At 38.5% G+C, this 24,063-nt stretch overlaps 1 protein-coding gene across 9 annotated transcripts in view; it reads left to right on the forward strand.

The window, feature by feature from the left end:
• PLCH1 (phospholipase C eta 1) overlaps positions 1-24,063 on the forward strand; it is a 209,147-nt gene that overhangs the window by 98,719 nt on the left and 86,365 nt on the right. For all 9 annotated transcript variants that reach the window (XM_034664135.1, XM_034664133.1, XM_034664151.1 and 6 more), the window contains one exon: positions 21,751-21,897. In XM_034664135.1, coding sequence (XP_034520026.1) covers positions 21,751-21,897 — 147 coding nt within the window. The remainder of the gene's footprint in view (positions 1-21,750; positions 21,898-24,063) is intronic.

Here is a 24,063-nt window from a genome sequence, read left to right on the forward strand (position 1 = left end):
TTTCTTAGGGTGATGATAGATGAAAAGTAGTAGACCTCTATAAAGAAACCAGTAGGTGAAACTATTTTTTAGATATTTGAAACTACTTTGTCCTGTAATGAGGGAGGGAGTGTACTTGAACTTGAGTTCCTAAAATGGAATACTTAAAAAAAATCGTTTGGAGAACTGTGCCATGATAAACAATAAGTAAATCAGAAGAAGTGAGCCACCCACTAACAAATGCATCAGTAGGTGGCTCAAGTTCAGATGATTTCTTATTCTCAAGCTTCAATATGAGAGTCCGTTGGCATTCTTACCCTTGTTTCCGGTGTGCCCTGGTTCGCGCTCTCAGGGGATGTCTGGGAGCTTTTCATAAGAAGATGGCATGTTAATAATTGCATAAAGCTTCATCCAAGAGCTCAATTTGAATGCATTTTGAGATGGAATGTTATTTTTGCAGTTGGTGATTTGAAAGGTTACTTTAAATCCACTGAGTAAACATACCCAAGTAGGTGAGAGGTCCTTTGGTTATGAAAATGTGCTACTGATGTATGCTAATTATGGCAAAGCTAATCTCCTGATTTTCAATATTAACTAAGGTCTGTCCTGTCCTTCTTTATGGAGAGATACAAGAATTAATTAATACGATGTCTGTCTGAGAAAATAAATATTGTAAGATGTGAGACTATGTACAAAACATTTCCATAGCAGAAGAACTGAAGTGCTAATTGAATGTAGGTGATCTTCCTGTTTGAAAGAAAATGTAATATAAACTTGGAATCTACTCCTTAATGACAATGATATTTTGCTCATTGTAAAGACTTTTCTCATCTTGTGGTAGGACAGGATCTAACATGTTTTTCCAGTAATGCCGATCTGTCAAATTCATACCCAATTTTCTCCTACTCCTTTTCCTTCCTTCCTTCTCTTTTATCTTTTCTTTTCTCCTTCCTCCCTTCCTCCCTCCCTCCCTCTTTCTCTTCTTTTCTTTTTTCTTTTCTTTTCTTTTCTTTTCTTTTCTTTTCTTTTCTTTTCTTTCTCCCCCCCCCCTTGCCTTTCTTCCCATGTTGTGTTCAGGGGCCTAACCAAATGTAAAGATCTAGCCTCTTCTGGAACTGACTAGTTGACCAGATAATGGGCCTCTGTCCCAGGGATCATTTATTCTAGCCAGTTTTATTTTATAATGCAATTTTTACAATCAAGGAAATTTTAAATATTCAGACCACACACTTAGCTCTGAAAGTCCTAGACCTTAATTTGGCTTGGAGGAAAAAGCTGCTGAGATTTGTTATGACAAAGATATAATTTAAATTGTTCTATGTATAACATTTAAACTAAAGTTAGAGAAATTGCATAGGGCTGTCTGTGTCTGGTGAATTTTTTTTTTTTAAATTTTCAGGCCATTGTGGACTGATAATTTTGTAGAATATAATAAAAATCAACTACTACTAATAAAAACCAAGACACAAGAAGTTCCAAATTTTACTTAGATTTAACACATATAAAATTAATCTGTCAAATGTTATAAAAGTATCTAAATTCTTTGTTTCTTCACTCATTTCATTTTGGGCCCATCACAACCAGTTTGCAGACTAGCATAGGTCCTGGGATCACACTTTGAAATACCAAATCTAATTATTCAGTTGAGGGTGCAAAAGCTGAATCCTATCTAGAAGCTTCTATTTGGAAAACTTCCCAGAATTGTATTTTGATCTAAAGTTGCTATATTAATATTGTTGCCCAACAGCGGCTTCCTTTTTTCTAACAGATCCTCAGTCAGGTAAATTCTATTCAAGGGAAGTCTGAATGTCTGCCCAGTCTGGGTGAACCTTGGACAGATTCCTTACTGAAAGCTCCTAGATTTCCTCCAGATGATTAGTGTAGGTAGGGACCAATTTTGGTCAATGAGATGTGAGGGAAACCCGTGTACTTCTGAGAAAATTTTTTTCTTAAAAAAAAAAAAAGATACAAAGAAATGACACAAAGATATGACTCCTGGAGCTACCATAACCATCTGGTAACCTATCAGTTTAGGAAGAAACTTGGGTTTTTAATGAATTCCTGGACTGCTAAATAAATTAACCATGTTACTACCTTTCAAACTTTTTATCACATGGGGTTGAAAAGAACTATTGTTTAAGAAATATGTAGTTGATCCTTTTCTTACTTGCAGCGTAAACAGTAATTTAAGAGTAGTTTACTGCATAAATTTTAATAATGAGTTCATTTTTTAAGGAAAAGCAGTAATTGATGAGAGGCTTAAAAATCAGTTCTCCACGCAGTGGTCTCCCCCAAGGCGTGGCTTCTCATCAGGTGGCAGCTCCTAGACTCGCGGGCAAAAGCCTTCAAGGAATAATAGAGTGATCTCTGTCGGATTTGTGTTGCAAACCAACCATTTTAAGCAGCACATGTAATAAAAACAAAAACAAAAGCAGAAACACCCAAGGTGTACTGTAGCTGGAAAGACTGTTTTGTTTTGAGATATGGGACATGTCTAACCTTTGGGACGGGATGGGTTAAAATGAAGTCTGAATCTTTTGAATGTTGGTGGAAAGTACACGACTACGTAATACTCTCAGAACAGGCTGTAGGATTTAGAGTATCAGTCACTGCTCGAAGCTCTGGCAGAAGGGGTGTACGTTCTTTTTTTCTTCCCTTTGGGCACTCTGCTCCCAGGCTTTAAAGGGTACTGAAATGCCTAGATGGAGGAAGATAGAAGCTTCAGGGCTTGAGAAATACCGAGTGGTGTAAAAAGAGCTACCACAAGAACATTTTGGAAGTTGGAGTGTTTGAGAAGCAGATGAAAAGGAAAAAGGAGATGGAAGCCGAGTGAGGCCATGTAAGCGTGGCTGGCCGTAGAGCTGTGAGATTTTAATTTTTTAAATTATGAAGTGGCTCTTTATTTATTTATTTATTTATTTAAAGATTTTATTTATTTGACAGAGAGAGACACAGCGAGAGAGGGAACACAAGCAGGGGGAGTGGGAGAGGGAGAAGCAGGCTTCCCACTGAGCAGGGAGTCCGGTGTGGCACTCGATCACAGGACCCCAGGACCCCAGGATCATGACCTGAGCCGAAGGCAGAGGCCTAATGACTGAGCCACCCAGGCGCCCCATGAAGCAGCTTTTTAAAAGTCTGACATTATTATGTGCTGGTTATTTTTCTAAGCATTTTTCCTATATTAATTCACTTCATTGTGAATGAAGCAGATAGCATTATCATGCCTATTATGTTACAGGTGAAGGAAGTGAGTCCAGGGAAGTTAGTAATTTGCCGTAGGTTCACTACCTCCATAGTCTGTGCTTTTACCATCGAACTATACTCCCCCTGCGTGGAATATTTCAACGCACAGACAAGTACACAGAATAGGATAAGAATGACCCAGGTATCCAATGTTCCACTCTATCATTTAAAGAAACACAACATTATACGTGTAGTTGGTCCCTGAGCACCTCTCCCTGCTCCGATCTGCCCCCCTCTCGTTCGGTCTGTGATCTTTCTTTCCCAGGCATGAGGTTTGGTTCAGTTTTCAGAAGAGAGACTCCATCTACTTTTTCATATCTCCTGGGCCCTGCTTAAAAAGCAGTTCTGAAAGTGATTAGAAGTGGTTTTCTCCTTCCTGAACCCAGAGCCACACCTCAGGTCTATACCCTAGACAGTGAGCCTACCTCTGGACACCCATTCTAGGGTGGTTCCTTTTAGCCTTCATTGGATCCTCATTTCCCTGCAAGTGCACGCAGTGCCCCCATTGCCCACTGCTGGTCCTGGTGACCTGCTGCCCACAGATTTAGTCCCTCTTAGACTGTGAACCTTATCTGAGGGAAAACGAGAAGGGTGATGCCACTATTGGTCTTGTGATTTTGGGGGGGAAAAGAGGCTTCTCTGGTTCGGAGCTCCCCTGGACAGTGCTTATTCCTTATTAGTTTAGGAAAGATATGTGAAATTATTTTAACATTAATTTGATATTAAAATGCAAGGTTTCCTGCAACCCTAAGGTGATAAGCAGTGGAAAGTTAAAAGATCTTCCTTAGGATTATTGATTAATACTGTTTAAACATCTCAAAGGAATTTGGAGAAGATATGCATATTAGCCCATAACCTCCTAAATATAGTTTTATCTTAAGGAAATAAACTTAAAAAAAAATAATGGAGTCAGGAATGCATCAGCCTGGAGTCTATGTTATAATTTATCCTTTGATTTATTAATCAACTATTTATTGAGTTTTCATCAGCAGGTATGGGGGGATATAGCAGTAATAAAAACATAAAAATTCTTAACCTCATGGAACTTACATTCTAGTGGGAAAGATAGATAATAAATTAAACAAGTAAGATCATGACATTTAAAATACATAGCCTTTAAGGTCATTTGCATTTTTGGACTATGATGTATTTGAGGAGGTGGGCATCTGAACAGAACAGTAGGCAACTCTTGGTACTTTCAGCCGTGGGAACTATGGACCACTCTCTACCCTCAAGGGTGTGTTCACACTTTGGCCCTTTGCATTCACACTTCCTGCCCCTTCTCCCTCTGGCCCCATTAGTAGAACTGACCATTGTGAAAAAGAAGATAAGTTTTCACGCTCAAGGAGGGGGAAATGCTGAGTCTGGAAATATTTTATGGTAGCCTGTTGTCATCATTGGCGATGTTAGCAAGTAGAAGTAAAAGTGATTTTCCTTTTCCAGGAAAGAATTTTGATGTATGTGTTTCTAAGTGGGCTAGGGAAAGGAAGTCAACCTCCGAATCTGGCAAGTTGAAAACGAACATTTTTTTTTTAAGATTTATTTATTCATTTGGGAGAAAAAAACTGGAGGGGGGCAGGGGCAGAGGGAGAGAATCTCAAATAGATTCTCTTCTGAGGTCAGAGCCTGACTACAGCTCAATCTGATGACCCTGAGATCGCCCCTGAGATCAGGACCTGAGCCTAAATCACCAGTCAGGGGCTTAACCATCTGACTGAACCACCCAGATGCCCCAGAAATGAACATGTTATTAACATCAAAAATCCAAATGGAGATTACTTCCCTAATATGATTGCCATGAGCATTCATAATATTCATATTATAGATCTTGTGCAGGTTGTCCTCTTTAGTTTACTAATAAAAGATTACCATAAATCAAATAAAACTTTAAGAAAGTGTGCCTGCCTGTCTTCCTTCATTCTTTTAATTTAATTTAATGTAATTCATTTATCTGTTTTTATTTTTGCATATTTTTTCATTCATTCTTTTCGTTTTAAATAAACTGCACCAAGAACATTTTTTTTTCTTTCCTAAGATCTTACTTGAAGCAGAGCTCTTAAAAATCTTTTGTGATCAAGCATTTTAAAGTGCCTACACGGGCATGGCTTTATAGAGATAAGTTAAATTGACTTAGACCTCGTCTCAGAATAAGAAGAGAAAGCAGAAAATCGCATTTTAAAGCTGCATTTTTTTTTCTGGGAAATCATTAATCTCCAGCGATAAACTGCTTTACAGCTGATTTGTTCATGGATATGATGATGGCTTTGGAAGGTAATATACTTGATTCAGTTGCTCTGAATGATACCAAATTCTGGATTAAGTCATGGTAATTGATTTAAAGAAGATATGACTTTTTTGTTGCAATAAAGATATGGGGAGTAGTGCGTGCTAAAGTGGATTGGGGTAAGGTGTTTTTTGACTACAAATCAGCTGGTTCTGGGAGGTCTCCACGTGTAGCGTTTTGGTAGCTGGAGTATTTCTGCCACTGCGAACAGCCCTTTCCCAGCACAGTAATTATCATTTGCTGTGGTGGCCCTCTCAAGCCACGTCCTCCAGATGACAGAGCTGATGGTCACTCTGAAACTACTGGAAACTGCTGTAGATGAGTCAAGTTGGCCAGTGTGGCCAAAACCTTGGATCCCCACACTGCAAACACCGAAGGAAGGGAACATTGGTCAGAAATATGATTGCAGTTAATTGAACCTTGTTGATTATTTTTATGTTCCTGAGTTGAGAACTTTAAAACAAAGCAGAGTCCTTCTGGTCACTTGTTCACCTAGGATGGACTTGTTTACATGGCCCATACTAATTGTTTCCTAAATGCTGACAGATGCTTTTGCATTATTCATCAAAAGTTTCTTCTATCATTAGAATCACACTGCTTTCACAGGGCTGCAAATGTTTTCTGAGATTTGAAGAAGATGTAGGCATGGTTGGTGCTTTTTTCTCTTTCTGATGGGAATTGTCGGGATAAATTCTGATGTTTGAATTGCCCTTGTTCTGCTAGAGGAGAAGAATTTCTGATTACGGTAGTTATCAGCAATTGGAGTGCTGAATCAGTTGCGCAAATTCAAAATAGCACGCAGACTGGGACATAATTGTCCTGTGACTAGATCTTTAGGGAAGCAGCCTAATGGGATGGGGGTCTGTATGCTGTTCAATCCCATACTGAGTATTGTGATCCGGGCAGGGAGAGTAGGCATCCCAGGAAGGCTTGTGCATCTTCTGGCTGTTGACTTGTCCTGCTGCCGCAAACGCTGTGTTTTTAACTGAAGTCCTGTTGCTTCGAGCCCATGCATCGTGTTCAAATACAGCATACCTTGCCTTTACTGTTTGGTACTGTCACCAGCCGATACAGTCACTTAAATGCAAGAGCACCATCCCACTTTTAATGCTTGTAATTTATTGTTTGTTGGGTTTCTACTCTGGGTCTACTCCGTGTTCTTGTGAGTTTACCAAATTACCAGAATTGTTTCCTATGTTATGCTTAGTTCTGGCTCTAAGCCAGGCATGTGGGACATAAATGGGGACCAGTATAATTTTTTTTTCCTTGAGAAAGGTGGGGAGGGGCAGAGGGAGAGGGAGAGGGAGAATCTTAAGCAGGGTCTACGCTCAGCAGGGAGCCCGACGCGGGTTCAGTCTCACAGCCCTGAGATCACACCCTGAGCCGAAATCAAAAGTCAGATGCTTAACTGACTGAGCTGCCCAGGCGTCCGGACCAGTATAATTTTTGATAATAAATTTAGATTTGAATTTTAGGGTTAGGTAAATAAATAACTTTTAGAAATAACACAGGTATTTTCCCCATAAAAATTAAAAATTAGAAGTTGTTTTGTGGTGAGTTATAAAGAATATTTTGAATTCTAAAATTCTCCGTCATGTTAAAGCATTTTACTATTTGTCTTTTAATTTTCAAATCTTTTTTCAGTTCTTATTCTATATGGGCAAATAGCGTATTAGTTTTTAAAAATTAAGTTTTAATTTTAATTAATTAGTTATTATCTTATTTTTAAAAATCACTTGTTAACTGCAAAAAAAAAAAAATGAAAACCACAGAAGACAATAAAGAAAATATCAGTCATCTGTAACCTTGTACTCCAGAAACAACTAAAGCTGGCATTTTGGTATAAAGCCTTCTAGTCTTTTCTCCTTTTTCCATGATGTACAAATGCAATGTTAGAGCTTCATTTTTGTGTGATTCACCTAATGTAGGAGTCGGAAAAAAGCACATGTAGATAGTAGACAATCAGATGAGGGAGTGAATCCCAGAAAAACTGAAAGGGCCTGAACTAAAACATGATAATGCTGCCTCATCTATAATATGGTGAAGTCTCGTGGAAAGCTCGAAGACTGGTTTAGGAAGTTTACCTACATTGAACTTGGAGTTCTGGGAGAATAAAAAAAAAAAAAAAATATATATATATATATATATATATATGATCTTATATGATCATATATATATATGATTTTATTTTTTTATTTGAGATGATAGAGAGAACACAAGGAAGGGCAGAAGGAGGAGCAGACTCCCTGCAGAGCAGGGAGCCTGATGCGGTACTCGATCCCAGGACCCTGAGATCATGACCTGAGCTGAAGGCAGATGCCCAACTGACTGAGCCACCCAGGTGTCCAAGAATAAAATATCTTGATTGAACAAGTTTTTCAGCCAGCTGAGTGACTCCACTATACCCTGGAAAATTTAATAAAACTCTTTCAAATCATGTTCTTCATTATTTAGCAGAAGTGACAACACATTGATTACTATGTAAGCTAATAGTTATCATTTTTCACAATTGTATTGACCCTTAGTCAAATCTTAGGTTTAAATGCTAAAAATCACTGTGAGACAAACACAAACTGATCCCCAGCATTTATTCATAAAACACTCTTTTTTTTTTTTTAATGGCAGCATATAAGATTTGGAGATATTGTTTAGATCTGTTCATCAGGAACCACAAATTCATTAATCCAATGAACAAAAACATGTGGCATCACTGTTGTGTGCCAGCCACTGTTCTAGGCACAGGAAATCATGGGTGAATAAAACATGTCTGTCCTCGTGGAGCCTACATATTAGTGGATAGTAACAGAAATTGGGTATTAATAATGGGCAACCAGGAGGCCTCTTCAGATTGGATCATCAGGAACTACTTAACCTTAGACCTGAATTTCAAAAAGGAATCAGCCATGCAAAAATCTGGGGGAGAATTTCAGGGAGAAGGAGCAGTGAGTGCAAAGTGTACTGGGGAACTGTATGGATTCCAGTGATCAATAGGAAGAGACTGGACGGAGTGATAAGATTATCTCTCTATTGGGGTTAATTATACTTCCTGTGGGAGGCTGTTGGCTTGTTTCAAAAAGTCTAATTGACCTTTAAAAAGTACCACATTAACTGTGACATGGAGAATTGATTATGGCGGGAAGCAGGAGGCCAACCAGAATGCTCAGACATCCAGAAGAGAGATGATGTGGGGTTTGGATCATGGGGTTTCCATCCTGATAGACATGGTGTGTTTGGGTTGTGCTTTAGATGAACAGTCAAGGCTTTGTAAAGGATGGAGAAAGGAAACAGTGATGACTTTTTGGTTTGGGGCTTAAAGCATTAGGAGATAGTGGAGCCATTTACTGAGATGGAATGGCTGGGGGAGAAGCAGGTTTTAGGACTTATGTTTCAGATTCTTATTAGACTTCCCGTCTGTGTCATCTGGCGGTTGTACACACATGTCTAAAACTGAAGGCGGAGGATGGTGTTGGAGAGTTACGTTTGACGTCATCTGTGTGCAGACCAGAATTAACACTCCAGGATAGGCCACATGGCTTGGAGTAGCATAGAAACTCAAGTGCCTTCAACATCTGGAAGCAGTTTCATTGTCCTGCCACAGAATTTTCAATGATGCGGAATCTGCTGACCATACCTCGAGCTGCTGTTTTTCTGAGCTTTGATATCATTTGGGAAGAAGGAAAGCTAGTACTGGTTGAAAGTCTAATGTGTGCTGAGCAAGACGTTTTCTGTACTTTATCTCCCGATTCTTGTGTTTAACATGTGAGGAGACTGGCTCAGAGTCAGCGGAGTAGGCCAGGGTAACAATGGGACTGAGCAGAGAATCCAGAATTCAAAAGCACATCTTTTGCCTTGCTTTTTGCTTTATCATGTTTGCAGTAGGCAGAGTTACAAAGGAGTGGCAATATTTTCCTTGGCTTTTTCTTGCAAATTACATGCAATTTTAAAGTAAATATAACATCTCCCATATGTTTCTAAAAAGATGTTTCAAAGCTGTACTTGCTCCTGGCAAAGAAAAAAACATGCCTCAACAATACAAAAGACTTTAAGGTGGGAGTTAAGTATATTTGTCTCTTCCTCTTTAAGTATTATACTCTTTCCACAAATTCCAGAAATTTTCCAAGACTATATACATTCAAGTAGAATCATTATGACATAAAGGTTTGTAGCTTTTTTTTTTTTCCACTTAATAATATATCTTTGGCAGCTTTCCATTTTGGCAAATTTAGATCTATGATATTCTTTTTAATGACACCATGATATTTCATTTTATATGGTTAACCCATAATTTCTTTACTATTTCATTTAAGGTTAACCTCATGGACATTTAGAGTATTTCTGGTTTATTTTAAAATAATTACAAACAAGGTGGCAGTGATTAGCCATATTTCTTTATCTCTATCTCTGCTTCATTCTGCAGTATCAGTACAGGATAAATCCCTGGTTTAGGATTACACGGTCAAAATGCATGTTGCTTTTAAGTTTAGATAAATATTGCCAAATTGATTCAGATAATGCTACCCAGTTGATAATCTTATTATCGGCCCCAAAATTTCATCCACAATGGCTTTTTAATAATATTAAAATTGGTGCTTATTAGGTGGAATATTTTTTGCCTTGACTTTAAACTTTTAACCATGTGTAATGTTAAGCATTTTTTCCTATATTTGTATTGGTCATTTTTCTGTGAATTGCCCTTTTATATATTTTTTTGCCTATTTTTATTTGGGTTATTTGTTTTCTTTTTCTTGGTGACTTGCAGGAATGCTTTATATCATAGATATTAGTCTTTTTCCATCATGTGTCTTTGCAAATATTTTCTTCTAGTCTGTTGCTTATTTTGAATTTTGTTTATGATTTACATAGGTATTTTTTACATGTTGTTAAATTTGTCATCTTTTTCCATTAGGACTTCTGTCCTTTGCTTATATTATAGGAGGTGTGGAGACCTTGCTCTGGAAAAGCTTCTAGGAGGACAGACTTTGCTATACGGCATTACTTATGTGTTAAAAACTGTGTAGTCTGTAATGGCTGAAATATATGTTCTGCATTTCATTGACCTACCAGTGTCACGTACAATTCTCCCAGCAACCCATGCTTCTGACATTAAAGTGGCTCTTGGGTGGTCATCATTTTTTCTATCCACCTCTCACTTTTTTTCCTGGACTACAACTCTTTCTTATCTTTTGTTTATCTCTTTTTCACCATCAGAATTGTTGTTTCCAGTTGCTTCTTGTTGGCACTGCCACTGTTGTGCTTAATATGCCCTACTCTCTTGACCTGCCCGTAACATTCCCACTTGTCCTCCGTGACATTTTTTCTGTCCCTTGTCAATTCTTGTATATTTCCCAAGATTTACTTGAAATACTGCACCAACATAGGGTAAGTGTGTCACTTCTCAAGTCTTTATTCTTGCTTGGTAGTCAGCCTTGCACTGCTAAAGATGTACACGGCTGCTCGTGTTCACATACATGTGCATGTGTTAGTGTGTGCAATTATTTCTGAATGGAGAGAGACCCAAGAATTCTTGCATCCAGATAGTTATGGTTTTAATGATGGCCTTTTTTCTGGGATTGACTATTTAGAAAACTTTATAGCACATCTGCTCTGATTATATATGCCAACTTTGCTTCAAAGAAGCTTTCAGTTTTTTTTTCATTTTTCTCCCATTTTTAGATTTTTCTATTTTAAAAAATGATTGAAGATCTATAGTGCAGTGATTTGGGATAGCAACTCCAATCAAAATTGCTGCTAATAGTCTGTGTGAATGCTCTCAGTTACTCAGTGATGTTTATGTGGTATTAAATTTAAAAAAACAGAAGCTTGGGGCGCCTGATGGCTCAGTCATTAAGCGTCTGCCTTCCGCTCGGGTTATGATCCCAGGGTCCTGGGATCGAGCCCCGCATCAGGCTCCCTGCTTGGTGGGAAGCCTGCTTCTCCCTCTTCCACTCCCCCTGCTTATGTTCCCACTCTTGCTGTCTCACTGTCTGTCAAATAAATGGATAAAATCTTTAAAAATTAATAAATAAATAAAAAATAAAAAACCAGAAGCTTATGATATTAGGACCAGGGTTTGGATGAGGACAAATGACTTCTGTAAAATAAACCTGAAAGGATTTTCCCAGGCATTTTCTTTACCACACAGAGATCTATTTTTATGTTTTTAACATGGATTTTTTTTTTCCCCACAAAAACACCTGCCCCAGAAATAAGTTGCCTGCTTTAAATGCCATACAGCTTGATTTCCAACAGGCTGTGGCCAGTGGGCCCCAGGCCTGCTTTAGCTTAGCAGGTGGTCTCTGAAACCTCCTGAGAGGCCCTGGACTTGAGAGCAACAAAGGCTTAGAGGGAGGGACACTTCACTTTGTTTTCTAGATAAATGTGATCTCTTGTTCCATTTTCTGTTATTTGACTCTGATGGAGAGCCTTTTAGGACCTCAATGGACCAAATTAGGACAGTTTGCATGAAATCAGTTAAGCTTTTCTTTTTTTTTTCTTTCTTTCTGTTTTTGACCACAAAAGGTTCAACTCCATTAATCGATAGTTAGTGAAGGAAATAGGGGCTTGAGTGTAAGAATTGGGTACTACTAAGGGTATATGAATTTGTTGGAGTGCAGAGTAGACATTCTCTTTTCAAATGTAGTTACGTGCAGGAGGCAGGCAGAAAGTGTGTATAGTGACTTGAAGAAATGAATGAGACAGTAACCACCTCAACAAATACTTGCTCTGTGTTGGTATGTGTAGTGCACTGTTTTTTCAACTTTTGGATGGCGTGTGGGTGAGGTCAGATAAAATGCTGATTGGTCATTAAGGCTCAAAACTAAGAAAGCACCTCTGTCCTATTCAGCAGCTATTTACAAGTCATAACAGATCTGAAATTGTGAGGCATAAGCAGCTGCCCAGGACACAGAGGTTCTAGAGAAACAATTGTAAATAATTATTTCAATATCAGAATTTTGTATCTTTTAACCCTTGCTTTAATTGCGATATTTCATATTTTATCAGGAGGGGTTGAAACCCTGTGCTACTGTCCTAATAGGCAACTGAACAGTAAGTCTTTGCTTCTTTCATTTACATGAGCGAATTAAGGCCCAGTGCTGTGCCTGGGAAACTGGCTCCCACGGACCACATGCTAAGCAGTGAGCAGGGATGGTGCCTGGAGCTGTGGTCTCCAAACTTAAACGAGCCTCAGAAATACTGGGAAGAGCTTTTAAAATGCAGATTCTCAAGAAATCTCAAGGATTTCTGGAGGTGTGGTCTAGGAGTCTGTATTATACAGAAAGCCAAGACTGGGGACCAGTTGCTGTCTTAGGGGAGGTGGGGTTTGTCTAAGGAGCACGTTCACCTTCTGTCTCCTAATAGCCATGTACACTTCCATTTTGACCTAAACACCAATCAAAGAATAAGCTAGCACTTTGTGGTTGTTGTTGTTTTAGATTTTTTTTTTAAAGATTTTATTTATTTATTTGACACACAGGGAGATAGCCAGAGAGAGAACACAAGCAGGGGGAGAGGGAGAGGGAGAAGCAGGCTTCCTGCTGAGCAGGGAGCCCGACATGGGACTCGATCCCAGGACCCCGGGATCATGACCTGAGCTGAAGTCAGACGCTTAAGTGGCTGAGCCACCCAGGCGCTCCTAAGCCAGCACTTTGGAATTAATATGTGATATCATAAACTTTTTATTCTTTTTAACATATCCTGTAGAAATACTTTTATGCTCTGCCATGACAGTGCTTGTAGAACAGAGAGAAAATGCCTTACTGGCTTTGGGGGAGGTGAAGTCTTACTCATACAGCTGAATAAACTGCCCTTGCCCAGTGTCACCCAAGAAACAGCCAGGAAGATTAGGGGTAAGAAATCAGTGAAACTGACTTTCTGGTTACTAAGAATGAGAATTAGAATTTAATTTAATTAGTTAATTAATTAATTAATTAATTTATTTATTTATACAAGATTTTATTTTAAAGTAATCTCTACACCCAACATGGGGCTTGAACTCACAACCCCCAGATCAAGAGTCACATGCTCCACCAACTGAGCCAGCCAGACACCCCTCGAGTCTAATTTTTTAATGTGGCTAACAGAGTATTTATAATTCATTTAAAATAATTTCAGCTACCATTTATACATTCTAAGTGGGGAAGAAAAAGGCACACAGACCCAAAACAAGAACAATTGGAAAAAAAATGCACCAAGTGTTCTTATTATGATCTTCTGGGGCCAGGCTTAAATTCTGTCTGCTCCGGAGTTCATACCCATCCACACCCTACCTCCTTCGTCCTTATTGTCCTTATGTTTTATATCCCACTCCCTGTTTTATTGTTAATTTTTACATACTATTTGCCAGTCTTGTCATTACCATGACGTAGTATCACCACGATGCATGAAGTTTCTAGAAGCTAGACTTGATATATTATAGACTCCTAGCATTTGGTAGAAGGGGTCTTAGGAGCCAGCAAACCTAATTCCTTATTTCTGTAGAGCAGAACATGGGAATCAAGATTGTTTAAAAAACTTACCAGCAATGAGCCAGTTAGGGGCCTGGATAGGACCTGAAGGCAGACATTCCATGTGGTGAAATGGAAAGAGAGCTGCCCTGGAAAATCTGGGTACCTGGTTTCAAGGCTTGTCTTGTTATTTACTAGCTTTATTATCTCAGACAAGTTCTTGACTTCTCTAAGTCTGTTTTCATTCACTTTACAATAAGGGGCATTTAATTATCTCTACATCACAGAGATATTTAGAGGGATCATTGAGATAACATGTCTGCAAGTCTTATCTCTGGATTCCCAATAGAGTCCCTGGGAAGATTAAGCAAACAAACTAACAAAAAACCCCAGATGTTCAGCCCCATTCCGAGGGACGGTGACTTAATTGGCATGTGGTCGGGCTTTGTGCTCAACACTTCTAAGAAGGTCTTCAGTGATTTTGATGTACATACGCCAGGGTGGAAAACCATGAGAGGGCCTTGTTAGATGGCAATATTCCCTGTAAGTAAAGGCCAGTATTTATTGTGGCTTAGGAATTTTGCTTCCAGATATCCAGTACCATGTCATATCACTGAATAAATGATGGAACAAAATCTCTAGTCTTTTATATGTATGTATTTTATAACCATATTGTGGAATGGTGAAGACACTGCCATTCCTTATGTCGAGGCAGAAAACTCTTTACATATTAGATAGAACTAAATTTAGAATTTTAAAATTAATTTATATTCCCCTCCCCCATGGGGTAACATTAAATAAAACCAACAAAGTCATACTGTTATAAATTCTGTCTTGTATTTCGTTTGTTTCCCTGGGCTAATGATTATGGAGCAGAAACAATTGTCGAATACAAAATAGGTCTCATTAAAAAAGAAAGTGTTATGTAGAGGCTTGAACAAAATAGAAGAAAAGGTTCCTATATTTAAGAATTACTGATAAATTCCTTTCACCCTTCCTTTGATCTAAATCCCCCTTATGTATTTATCAACTTTGCAAACATATTGACTCTGCGCACATAAGGTTTGCAAACAAGTTCCAAAATGCTACCGCTAACCAATTATTTTCTAAAAACCTTTCAAATAATCTTATCTTCTCCACAAGAGTGATTTAAGCCCTGGAAAGAACAATCAATGAGCTCTGCATTGTTTGCTCTTCACTGGGAAGAATCATGACTTAATAAGAGTGGAGCGCTCCACGGTTGCTTGTAAGCACATTTATTCATGAGCTCATACGATTTGACTTTAAGGCTCAACTGCTGGCAAGGAAGAGCTTTTCAAGTGAAGCCATTCCCTTGAAGAGCAGTTATATTTTATATAAAGATCATTTTAAAAATTCATGTCTCTAGTAAGATACCCAGATGTTAATCAGTTTTTTTTTTTCCCTTTAAAGTTATTCTGAGAGGCTTTTGGATGAACTTCAATTTTGTCTTCTTGAAAGATAAAATAATACTTATGAAACCCAGATCAGATCTTTTATAGACTGGCAGAACTTAGAGGAAAATGTGCTCTTAGGTTGAGGGCAGTGGGATATTCAGAGATACTCTGTGACCTTCAGAAGTGCACACAGCCAGTTAGTGACAGTGTCCCCTCTCCTTCTGCTCTGGGACGCATGCACTGACTGCCATCTGGGGGCATGGCTCACCAATGAGATGCCTCAGTACTTCCTGTGTCAGGGGGTCCAAAGTATGTTTCCCTCTTCTGCTCTGATGATTTTAGGAAATCTCCCTTACCTTCCTTTGAGAGAAACATTATCTGCATTATTTGGCACTTTTTCCACATAGAAATGGAATTGTTTTCAGAAGCTAATCCTTTTCTGTCACTCAGATTTACTCTAATCTGTGGTTGCTGGCAAGAAATCAATTCACATTTTTCATGTACCTTTGCTGAAAGATTCTCTTGCAGAGGATCTGGACCTTTTCTTTTTGTCTGCTAATGCACAGTTTGGTGATCACTGTCCCAAAATAGATGGGTTTACAAACGCGCGGCCTTGTACGGCCTTACATACAAGGCCTGGTTGGGGCCCTGTATGTGAGAAGGTGTCTCGGGGTGACATTTAGAGCAGATAATGAGCAGGGCCCCAGTTTTGCTTATTACTGCTGGAGGTGCTATTACTTCTTCACCTTTCAAAGAACAGAGCTAGGAAATATATGCGGGTGTTTGTGTGTGTGTATACACATATGCATACATACACAAACATGCAAATATATATACATAAATACTTGTATCTGTATGTGTATGTTTCTGTTTGCTTTCTGTGTTTGTTTCCCCCCTTCTCATTCTTATTGCCTTAATTTTAATTTGGAGCATGTAGGATACAAAGAGAAGCCACTCTCTTATCCCTTCTACTTGATTTTCTCCCATCTTGAGAGTAACCAGCTACATTGTTGTCTGGATCATCCTTCTTGTGTTTCTTTTTGTAACGTTAAGTATTTTTATCTCTAAAAATTTCCAAGCTTTTCTTACATCAAAGTAGCATACTAGAGATATATGCTTCTTTATACTTTGCCTTTTTCACTTACTAATAGCTTCTAGAAATTAACCCGTATCAGTGTATAGAGGTCTTTTTTATTATCTTGTACAGTTATATAGTAACCCACTGTGTGTAGGTATATATTATTTTAGTCAACCAGTTTCCTATTCAGGATCACTCTTACCCTAAATAGCAGAGGAAGAGTTTAATGTGATGGGGGTGGGAGGGTGGGGATGAAAAGACAGAAAACAAATGAACACAATCGTCATAGGAACCTCAAAAATATGCTGAGTGAAAGAAGCCAGAAACACAGGACCGCAGATTATAAGATTTTCATTTATGTGAAATATTTAGAGGAGACCCATCCACAGAGACAGCAGGTTAATGGTTGTCTAGGGCTGTGGGTGAAATGGGGAATGAAGGCAAATGGGCATGAGGTTTCTTCTTGGGGGGGTGATGGAGATGTTCTAAAATAGGATCAGCTCCCAACTCTGTAGATATACTAATGTCATTAAGTTATACATTTAAAACAGGTGTATTTAATGTATATAAATTGTACCTCAATGAAGCTGTAAAAAAATTTGCATCAGGTGGTATGTTAGACATCCCTGGGAGAATGTGATGACCTCTAATTCCAGCATGGCTTAAAGAGTTAAACCCTCTTAGATGTCATATATGCTTGGTGGAAATGTTGAGAATCTCTCCTCTGATGATATATACTCTCTTATACTTCAAATCAGAAGTTGGTGGGTTTTTTTGTTTTGTTTTTTTTGTTTTTTTTGTTTTTTTTTATAAAACAGCATTTTCTGCTTTAGGGTTTTAGTGAACTGATAACCCCTAAGGATGTTTACTTATTTTAAACTGACTGTGGCAGAAATTGATTTAATATTTTTAAAGAATTGAATTCTAAAGGACCTTGTAGACCACTTTGTTATGCCTTTCATTTTACAGATAAAACTCTGTTAAGAGTTTTAAAACTCTAATTATGTAATAAAGTTAGAAATATAGTCTTCTACTCATCTGTTCTGCTCTTTAAATATTTATGCTATTCTGTTAGGCAGCCATTAAAATGATAATTATTAAGACTGTGTAGAAACATGGAAAACTGTTTATTATACAAATGAAAAAAGCAGCGTGCCAAATGACCTAAATATCATGATTGCAACCAGTATGTCAAATTTGTGTACATATTGAGGTCTGGAGCATAATAGACAAAAACAATATGTGTGTTATGGGTGTTTCTCTTTTAATATTTCTGAATGTGGCCACATTATATCAAAATAAACTTCCTTTCCAAAAATATTAAGGCTACCATAGAAAGAATGTGGAATCCAAGGGATGGTGCTCATGTTGGTAGCTGCCTGAATGTGCGGCCTGCATTCGCAGACTTTCCCAGACACCTTCCAGCACCGGGAATGTGTGTGATAAGGTTATATCATTCTGAGTCCCTGGGACTTTTCCCTTGTTTACCTGCCCCTGGAAGTCTTCCTCTGTCCCCTTGTTTCTCGTCCTATTTTATGGAAGCTACTGAGCTGGCATGGTTGAAGAATGACTTCTATGGGGTGGCAGCTACTGTTATCTATCTCCACAGAAGGCAGAACATAAAGAAATTGGCTTAAGCTAACACTTTGTGGTTTAGATGACATTGGAAGAATATCTTGTCTCCAACATTGAATGAGTTACAAAGAATGACTGAGGGTGTTCCTTCTCTGGGTAGCTTTACAACTCAATGGATTATCTACAGTGAGGTTTGAGGAAGGGAGACTAACTCTCAAGACTCCCCTGGATTTGATTTTTCAATTTGACTCTAACTAAATGGCTTTTCCATGTGATAAGAAGCATAAAGGAGCTACCTGAATAATTTAAGCAGCACAGTGTTTCAGATCCTAGCTCTGCCAGATGCATTTCGGTCATATATGCTTGCTTACTGCAGTGGATGAAGCTGGAGTCTTAGCCCAAGGCTGAGGTGGTGGGATAAATGTGAAGCTAGTGCATTTTAATATATTATATAAACACCCTTCCTTATTGACGGATTGGATCCTACTTTCTAAAATATTTGGGTTTCTCTGATGATGCTTTTGCTAAATGGTAGGTGGTGTTTATTAGCTCAAATAACTGATTACACTTTTATATCATTGTGCTTTTCCTGTTGAAGTGTTGAGATGTTATGGGCATAACGGTTCCATTTTAGGTTAAAAAAAGGAGGCAGGATACTGTGAAAAGGAAAGAGAAAGAAGGGGCAGTGTGAACAAAGCAGAGGACACTCTGTCAGATGTATAGGCAATGCTTGCTGTTATATCTTTGATAGTGCAGTTAATTCAATTTGCTACTCTGGTTTAAACAATTTATTTTATTCTCTCTTCCCAAAGAGACATCTTCCTGAATTATGTTTTTTTTTAATCCTCCCCAATTCTTCGCTCAGAAACGTCTAGTGAATCTCTCATGCCAATGGATTAAGATCTTGTTCTACCAACATCCCTGACTTCCTACAGCCCTTGGAACCTTATGTCCCATCATTTTCCTTTTGAGTCATTTTCCCAAAGTTGGAGACCCATTGTTCCCTATCCTCTGAGCATACCTCCACTCTTTCCTGTCTCCAAGCATCCGATACTATGTTATTACCACACTTCTTTGCGTTCTAGCCCACTGTATTCTCCTTTCTCTATGGAATCCCATAGTATTTTTGTCTTTACTTTTGACTTGGCATTTATTTTTAAAGTTTTCAACAATAAAACCATAATACTAGCTACCATTTTTAGTGTTTATGATATGCCAGGCACTGTTTTCAGTACTTTACATGAATTGACTCATTCAATCCTCAACAACATTTCAGGGTTTTTCTCCTTGTTTTATAGATAAGGAAATGGAGGCACATAGTGATTAGTTAACTTGCCCAAAGTCATACAGCTAGTTAGGTGGCAGATCTGGAATTCTATCCCAGGCTGTCTAGATTCAGATTCTGTGTTCTTGACCGGTCTAAGCTACCATTAATAAATGATTAATAAATAGATGTTTTATTCTCTTAAAGTTAACCTCTTTAAGTCAAAGACAAAGTCTCCTTGTTCTCTGCTTTGTGCCTGGAACAAGGAGCTGCTTTGTGAACATCTGTTTATTGATGTGATCTATTATTATTATGTATTTTTAATTATTAATGTTTTTAAGATTTTTATTTTTAAGTTATCTCTACACCCAACATGGGGCTTGAACTTATGACCCTGAGATCAAGAGTCACACGCTCTACCAACTGAGCCAGCCAGGAGCCCTGATGTGACCTATTATTATCAGTGATCAGTCAAGTTCTCAGGTTTTTCTAGGAGTTTTGGCATTGTTGGTTTGACTTGATGATTTTATCTCGATACACTGACACTCTCTGTTCTCCCTCTAATTACTGGTGTGAGATGGTCAATGTGGCTGCCAAGAATTCAAATCTGGGGCTTTTGTAACCTAAACGAATGATGCTCAGTAGTGGGTGACTACTGAGGTGTGTGAAACCGAATCTCAGATTTTGCTCTGTGCTTCGAAGTAAATATTTTAAATTTGTGTGTTTGTTTTCTTAAGCACTATTTTTATGACTTTTGGATATTTGATAGATAAAATGAGAAAGAGCAACCTACACTTCACTTTCCTTGCAATATCAAATCCTAGAACCATACTTAATTTTATGCAGTTCCTCCTTGATTTCTTTGGAGAAGATAAAGCTCTTCACGCAGGAAAGAGTGAAAGTCAGTTATGTTGAAGTTGCTTTTAGCCAGTACCCTGCATGTATAATGTTAAGCTTTAAGATCACGTTATCTCTATTGGTAAAGACAAGATACATAGTCAAAAAAACTGAAGTCTCATGTTGCTGGAGTTTATTTTCTGTGTTTCTTTTATTTGTTTCTAACAGCATACTGTGTGATAAGATAGGTACTCAAAGCCAGATGTTTCTAGTGCTCCAGTGGTTGTATATGTGCTTGTGTATTGGTTGGTGAAATAAAAGCTATCTCTGGCTAATATAATAAGAAAGTAATTGGAAGATTATTGAATAACTTGTAGAATCGAGGGGAAAATGTCAGCGCCAAGAATAACCGTAACAACTATGAAATCTTCGGTGGCCAGGCCAAGTTTTGGCCATTGAAATGGCTCCGTTCTGTTTCCTTTCCATGCTCAGCTCAGGATTTGTGTTCTTTGGAAGGGAGTCACATTTGCTCTTAGCTAAGTCAGTCAGGTGCCCATTTCTTAGTTGGGATGATTAATAGGCCACCAAAAACCCGTGAAATGGGAAAGGAGTATTTCCAGTTACCAAAGAAGGGGAAATAGGCAACACTAACAGATGCCCACTTCTAACAAGGTTCATCCCAAAGCAGAGGGAATGTAAATGATAGTTTTAACTTGGACAATGAGAGATTTGGACCTTACCTGAGTTCAATCACTAAGTTATTCTTCTAGGTGGAAAATCTTAGCAGTTTATTTCATTAATCAACAAATGTTTTATGTTGAATTGTGAAAAAGTGATTTTTTTTCTGATCACATTTAAAAAATGATATTTTCATATATATTTAAATATTTTTGTATTTATTCTATTTTCAAATATATACAAAAATATAATAATTTGAACCCATAAGTAACCATTATCTAACTTCAAAACTTGTTAACATTTTGTCAATCTTGTTTTTGTTGACTGCATTTTAAAGGATTATCATAAGATGTTCTTATAACTGACCTTATAAAAATTCAAAAGATTTACTATGAAGTCTGAGAAATGCTTTCTGAACATAAATCCAAGCATCGAATGATCAATCTCATACCAAAAAGTATGTTGCCAGTTAGAACAAAAGATGGCCCTTTGTAACATTAATGCAGTGTTTATCTGGAAGTAGAATTTTATTTCACTCAGGAAGGCTTTTTACTGGCTTAAGACTGGTGAATCAGTACCTCAATGACTCTTTCCAGATTACCTTTCCCAACTTTGTCTTCTGGTCCTTAGAATCTTTGGGGGTGAATCCGAGGTTTTATTTGACAGTAGATTTTTTCTTTTTTTTTTTTTTTAAATTTTATTTATGTATTTGACAGATACACAGCCAGCGAGAGAGGGAACACAAGCAGGCAGAGTGGGAGAGGAAGAAGCAGACTCCCAGCGGAGCAGGGAGCCTGATGCGGGGCTCGATCCCAGGACCCTGGGATCACGCCCTGGGCCGAAGGCAGATGCTTAACGACTGAGCCACCCAGGCGCCCCAACAGTAGATTTTTTGAACATCAGTCTGCATGTGTACTGTGTAACAGCTGAACGTGCTCTAATCTCTTTTGCAGTTGAAAGATGCATGAGTGTGATGCAGTCCGGGACACAGATGATCAAACTGAAACGTGGGACCAAAGGGCTAGTCCGGCTCTTCTACCTGGATGAGCATCGGACCCGCCTCCGATGGAGACCCTCTAGGAAGAGTGAGAAGGCAAAAAGTAAGACCAACCTTTGAATTCTTTGCTTGCCTTGATACAGTAACACGTGGGTTATATTTGCTGGGCTCTGTGGAAGCTTCAGATCTATGAAACCTTGATATTTTTGTAAGTTTTGGGGTCAGTTGCTAAAGCATGAGGACAGGCTGAATAAGTAATGGCCCTTTTTGCCTTTTTAATTCCTTGGGAACTTCAATCCATAAAAGATTTCTTGTCCATGAATCCTGTAAATGTTAATATTTCCCCTGCGGTGGAGACGTGATTTTTTTTTTTTTAGTCAGGATATGAGGTTTTATAGCCTGAGGCCTTTTATTTATTTATTTTTTTATAAAAGGTGAAGGATATTATAAATCCAATGGACTTAAAAGTGTATTGCCATATTCTGAGCACAGCTATCTGATTAGTGAGTTGACTTGTAATGATAATCAAGTAAAATAGCTTTGATCTGACCCCTACTTAAAGTCTCTCTCCCACACTTCGTACATTCAGCACGAACTTGGTGTGGGGTCCTGTGTAATGGCTCTCGTCTCCTTCCTTCCTGTTGTTATGGAACCTCCTGGTCTATGGTCTTTTCACCTTTCTGAGGTCTCCTAACCAATCTTCATTTTGCTAGTTTCTTCTGCTTTTGTCTGTTAAGATGCTTTCATCTTCAAGCAGCAGAAGACTTTGACTAAATTAGACTTACATGAAAAATAAATATATCATGTCACATAACAAGAAACTCAGAGATTGGTAGATCCAGGTGTGGGACATTGAGTCTCTAGTTTGGTTTTCCTGAGGGCTCTTGGCTTAGTCCCTTGTGTGTTGGCCTGTAGTCAAGACAGCAGCAACATGGTGCTTCCTTTTTAGGAGAGAGGAACCCCTTTCCAGAATTTTCTCTCAAAGCAGACTGCCCCATGTCTCCTTGGTAAGAACTGAATTATATTCCCACACCAAGTCAATCATAAGAATAGGAATGGGGCCACCCCAATGGCTTAGACTCACCAAAACTTGCCCTGGGTGGGCCTTGGCTTGTTTCTCTGTGAATCATTTGGGGAATGAGTAGATACCAGAAGAAAATCATGGTAAAAATTGCCAGGAAGGCAGAGTGGAGGAGAAGATGATGTATAGAGGTAATCAATAAGATTGCAACACTTCTGATTCATGCTTAAAAACAAGCAAGCAAACAAATAAAAAGGTACTATTTTAATCTAAAGGAATCATCCCTGCTGGTGCTTCTCTGATCCAAATCTGCAGTGTTGTTCCATCACTTCAGTGATGCTCCTCTCTGGTCTCTTATTCCAGGCTCTCTGTGATCTAGCCTCTACCTACCTTTCCAGATTTCTCTCCCATCACTCTCTCTATTGAGCTTTCCAGTCTCGCATAAGTGGCCTATTTAACATCCCTGGAGTGGACCTCATGTTTCTGTATTTTATGCTTTTTCTTCTGGGATAGCACCTTATTCCTCTCTACCTCTCTAAGCCCTGCTCGACCTTCACCATCCTAGTGTTCTTTCTGGAAATGCCAATCACATTTAGCTAGCTACTCAGTTACTACCAAACGTTTTTTCCCTTCCAATTTTTAACTGTCGTCTTATGCATAACTCCAAAGTTGGTTCTAGGTCTTTGTATGTTTTCCCCGTGCAAATATGTAAGCTATAAATTTGGTATATTCATAGTCTCCTTTTTACCAGTCTTTTTGCCCTGATGTGTATATCGCTCTTCCTATCATAAATTTCAACATGTCCAGCTCAGTGCCTGGGAAGGCATTGTCCAGGCTGCCCAGGGTGGAGAAGTTTCCTAGCAGGAAATGATAGGGCTTGTATTTCACATTTGAACTTAATACCACAATTCACAGAGAGTGAATTTGTTCCCTTTTTTTTTTAAAGATTTATATATCTATTTGAGAGAGAGAGGGAGAGTGTGTGCGAGTGTGGGGCGCAGCAGAGGGCAAAACGCTGTGGGCAGAGATTCCCTGCTGAGCGCGGAGCCCACTGTGGGGCTCGATCTTATGACGCCTGAGATCATAACCTGAGCCGAGACCAAGAGTCAGATGCTCAACTGACTGAGCCACCCAGGCGTCCCTGTTCTTACTTATTTTTAAAATTTAAAATGATTTTGCTCTTTTTTTCTTAACCCATTATACATGTCTTCACCTGCCATGTAACTGCATGTTTTACTCTCCTCTCAG

The sequence above is a fragment of the Ailuropoda melanoleuca genome, chromosome 1 (assembly GCF_002007445.2).
Source record: "Ailuropoda melanoleuca isolate Jingjing chromosome 1, ASM200744v2, whole genome shotgun sequence".
Classification (NCBI taxonomy): domain Eukaryota; kingdom Metazoa; phylum Chordata; class Mammalia; order Carnivora; family Ursidae; genus Ailuropoda; species Ailuropoda melanoleuca.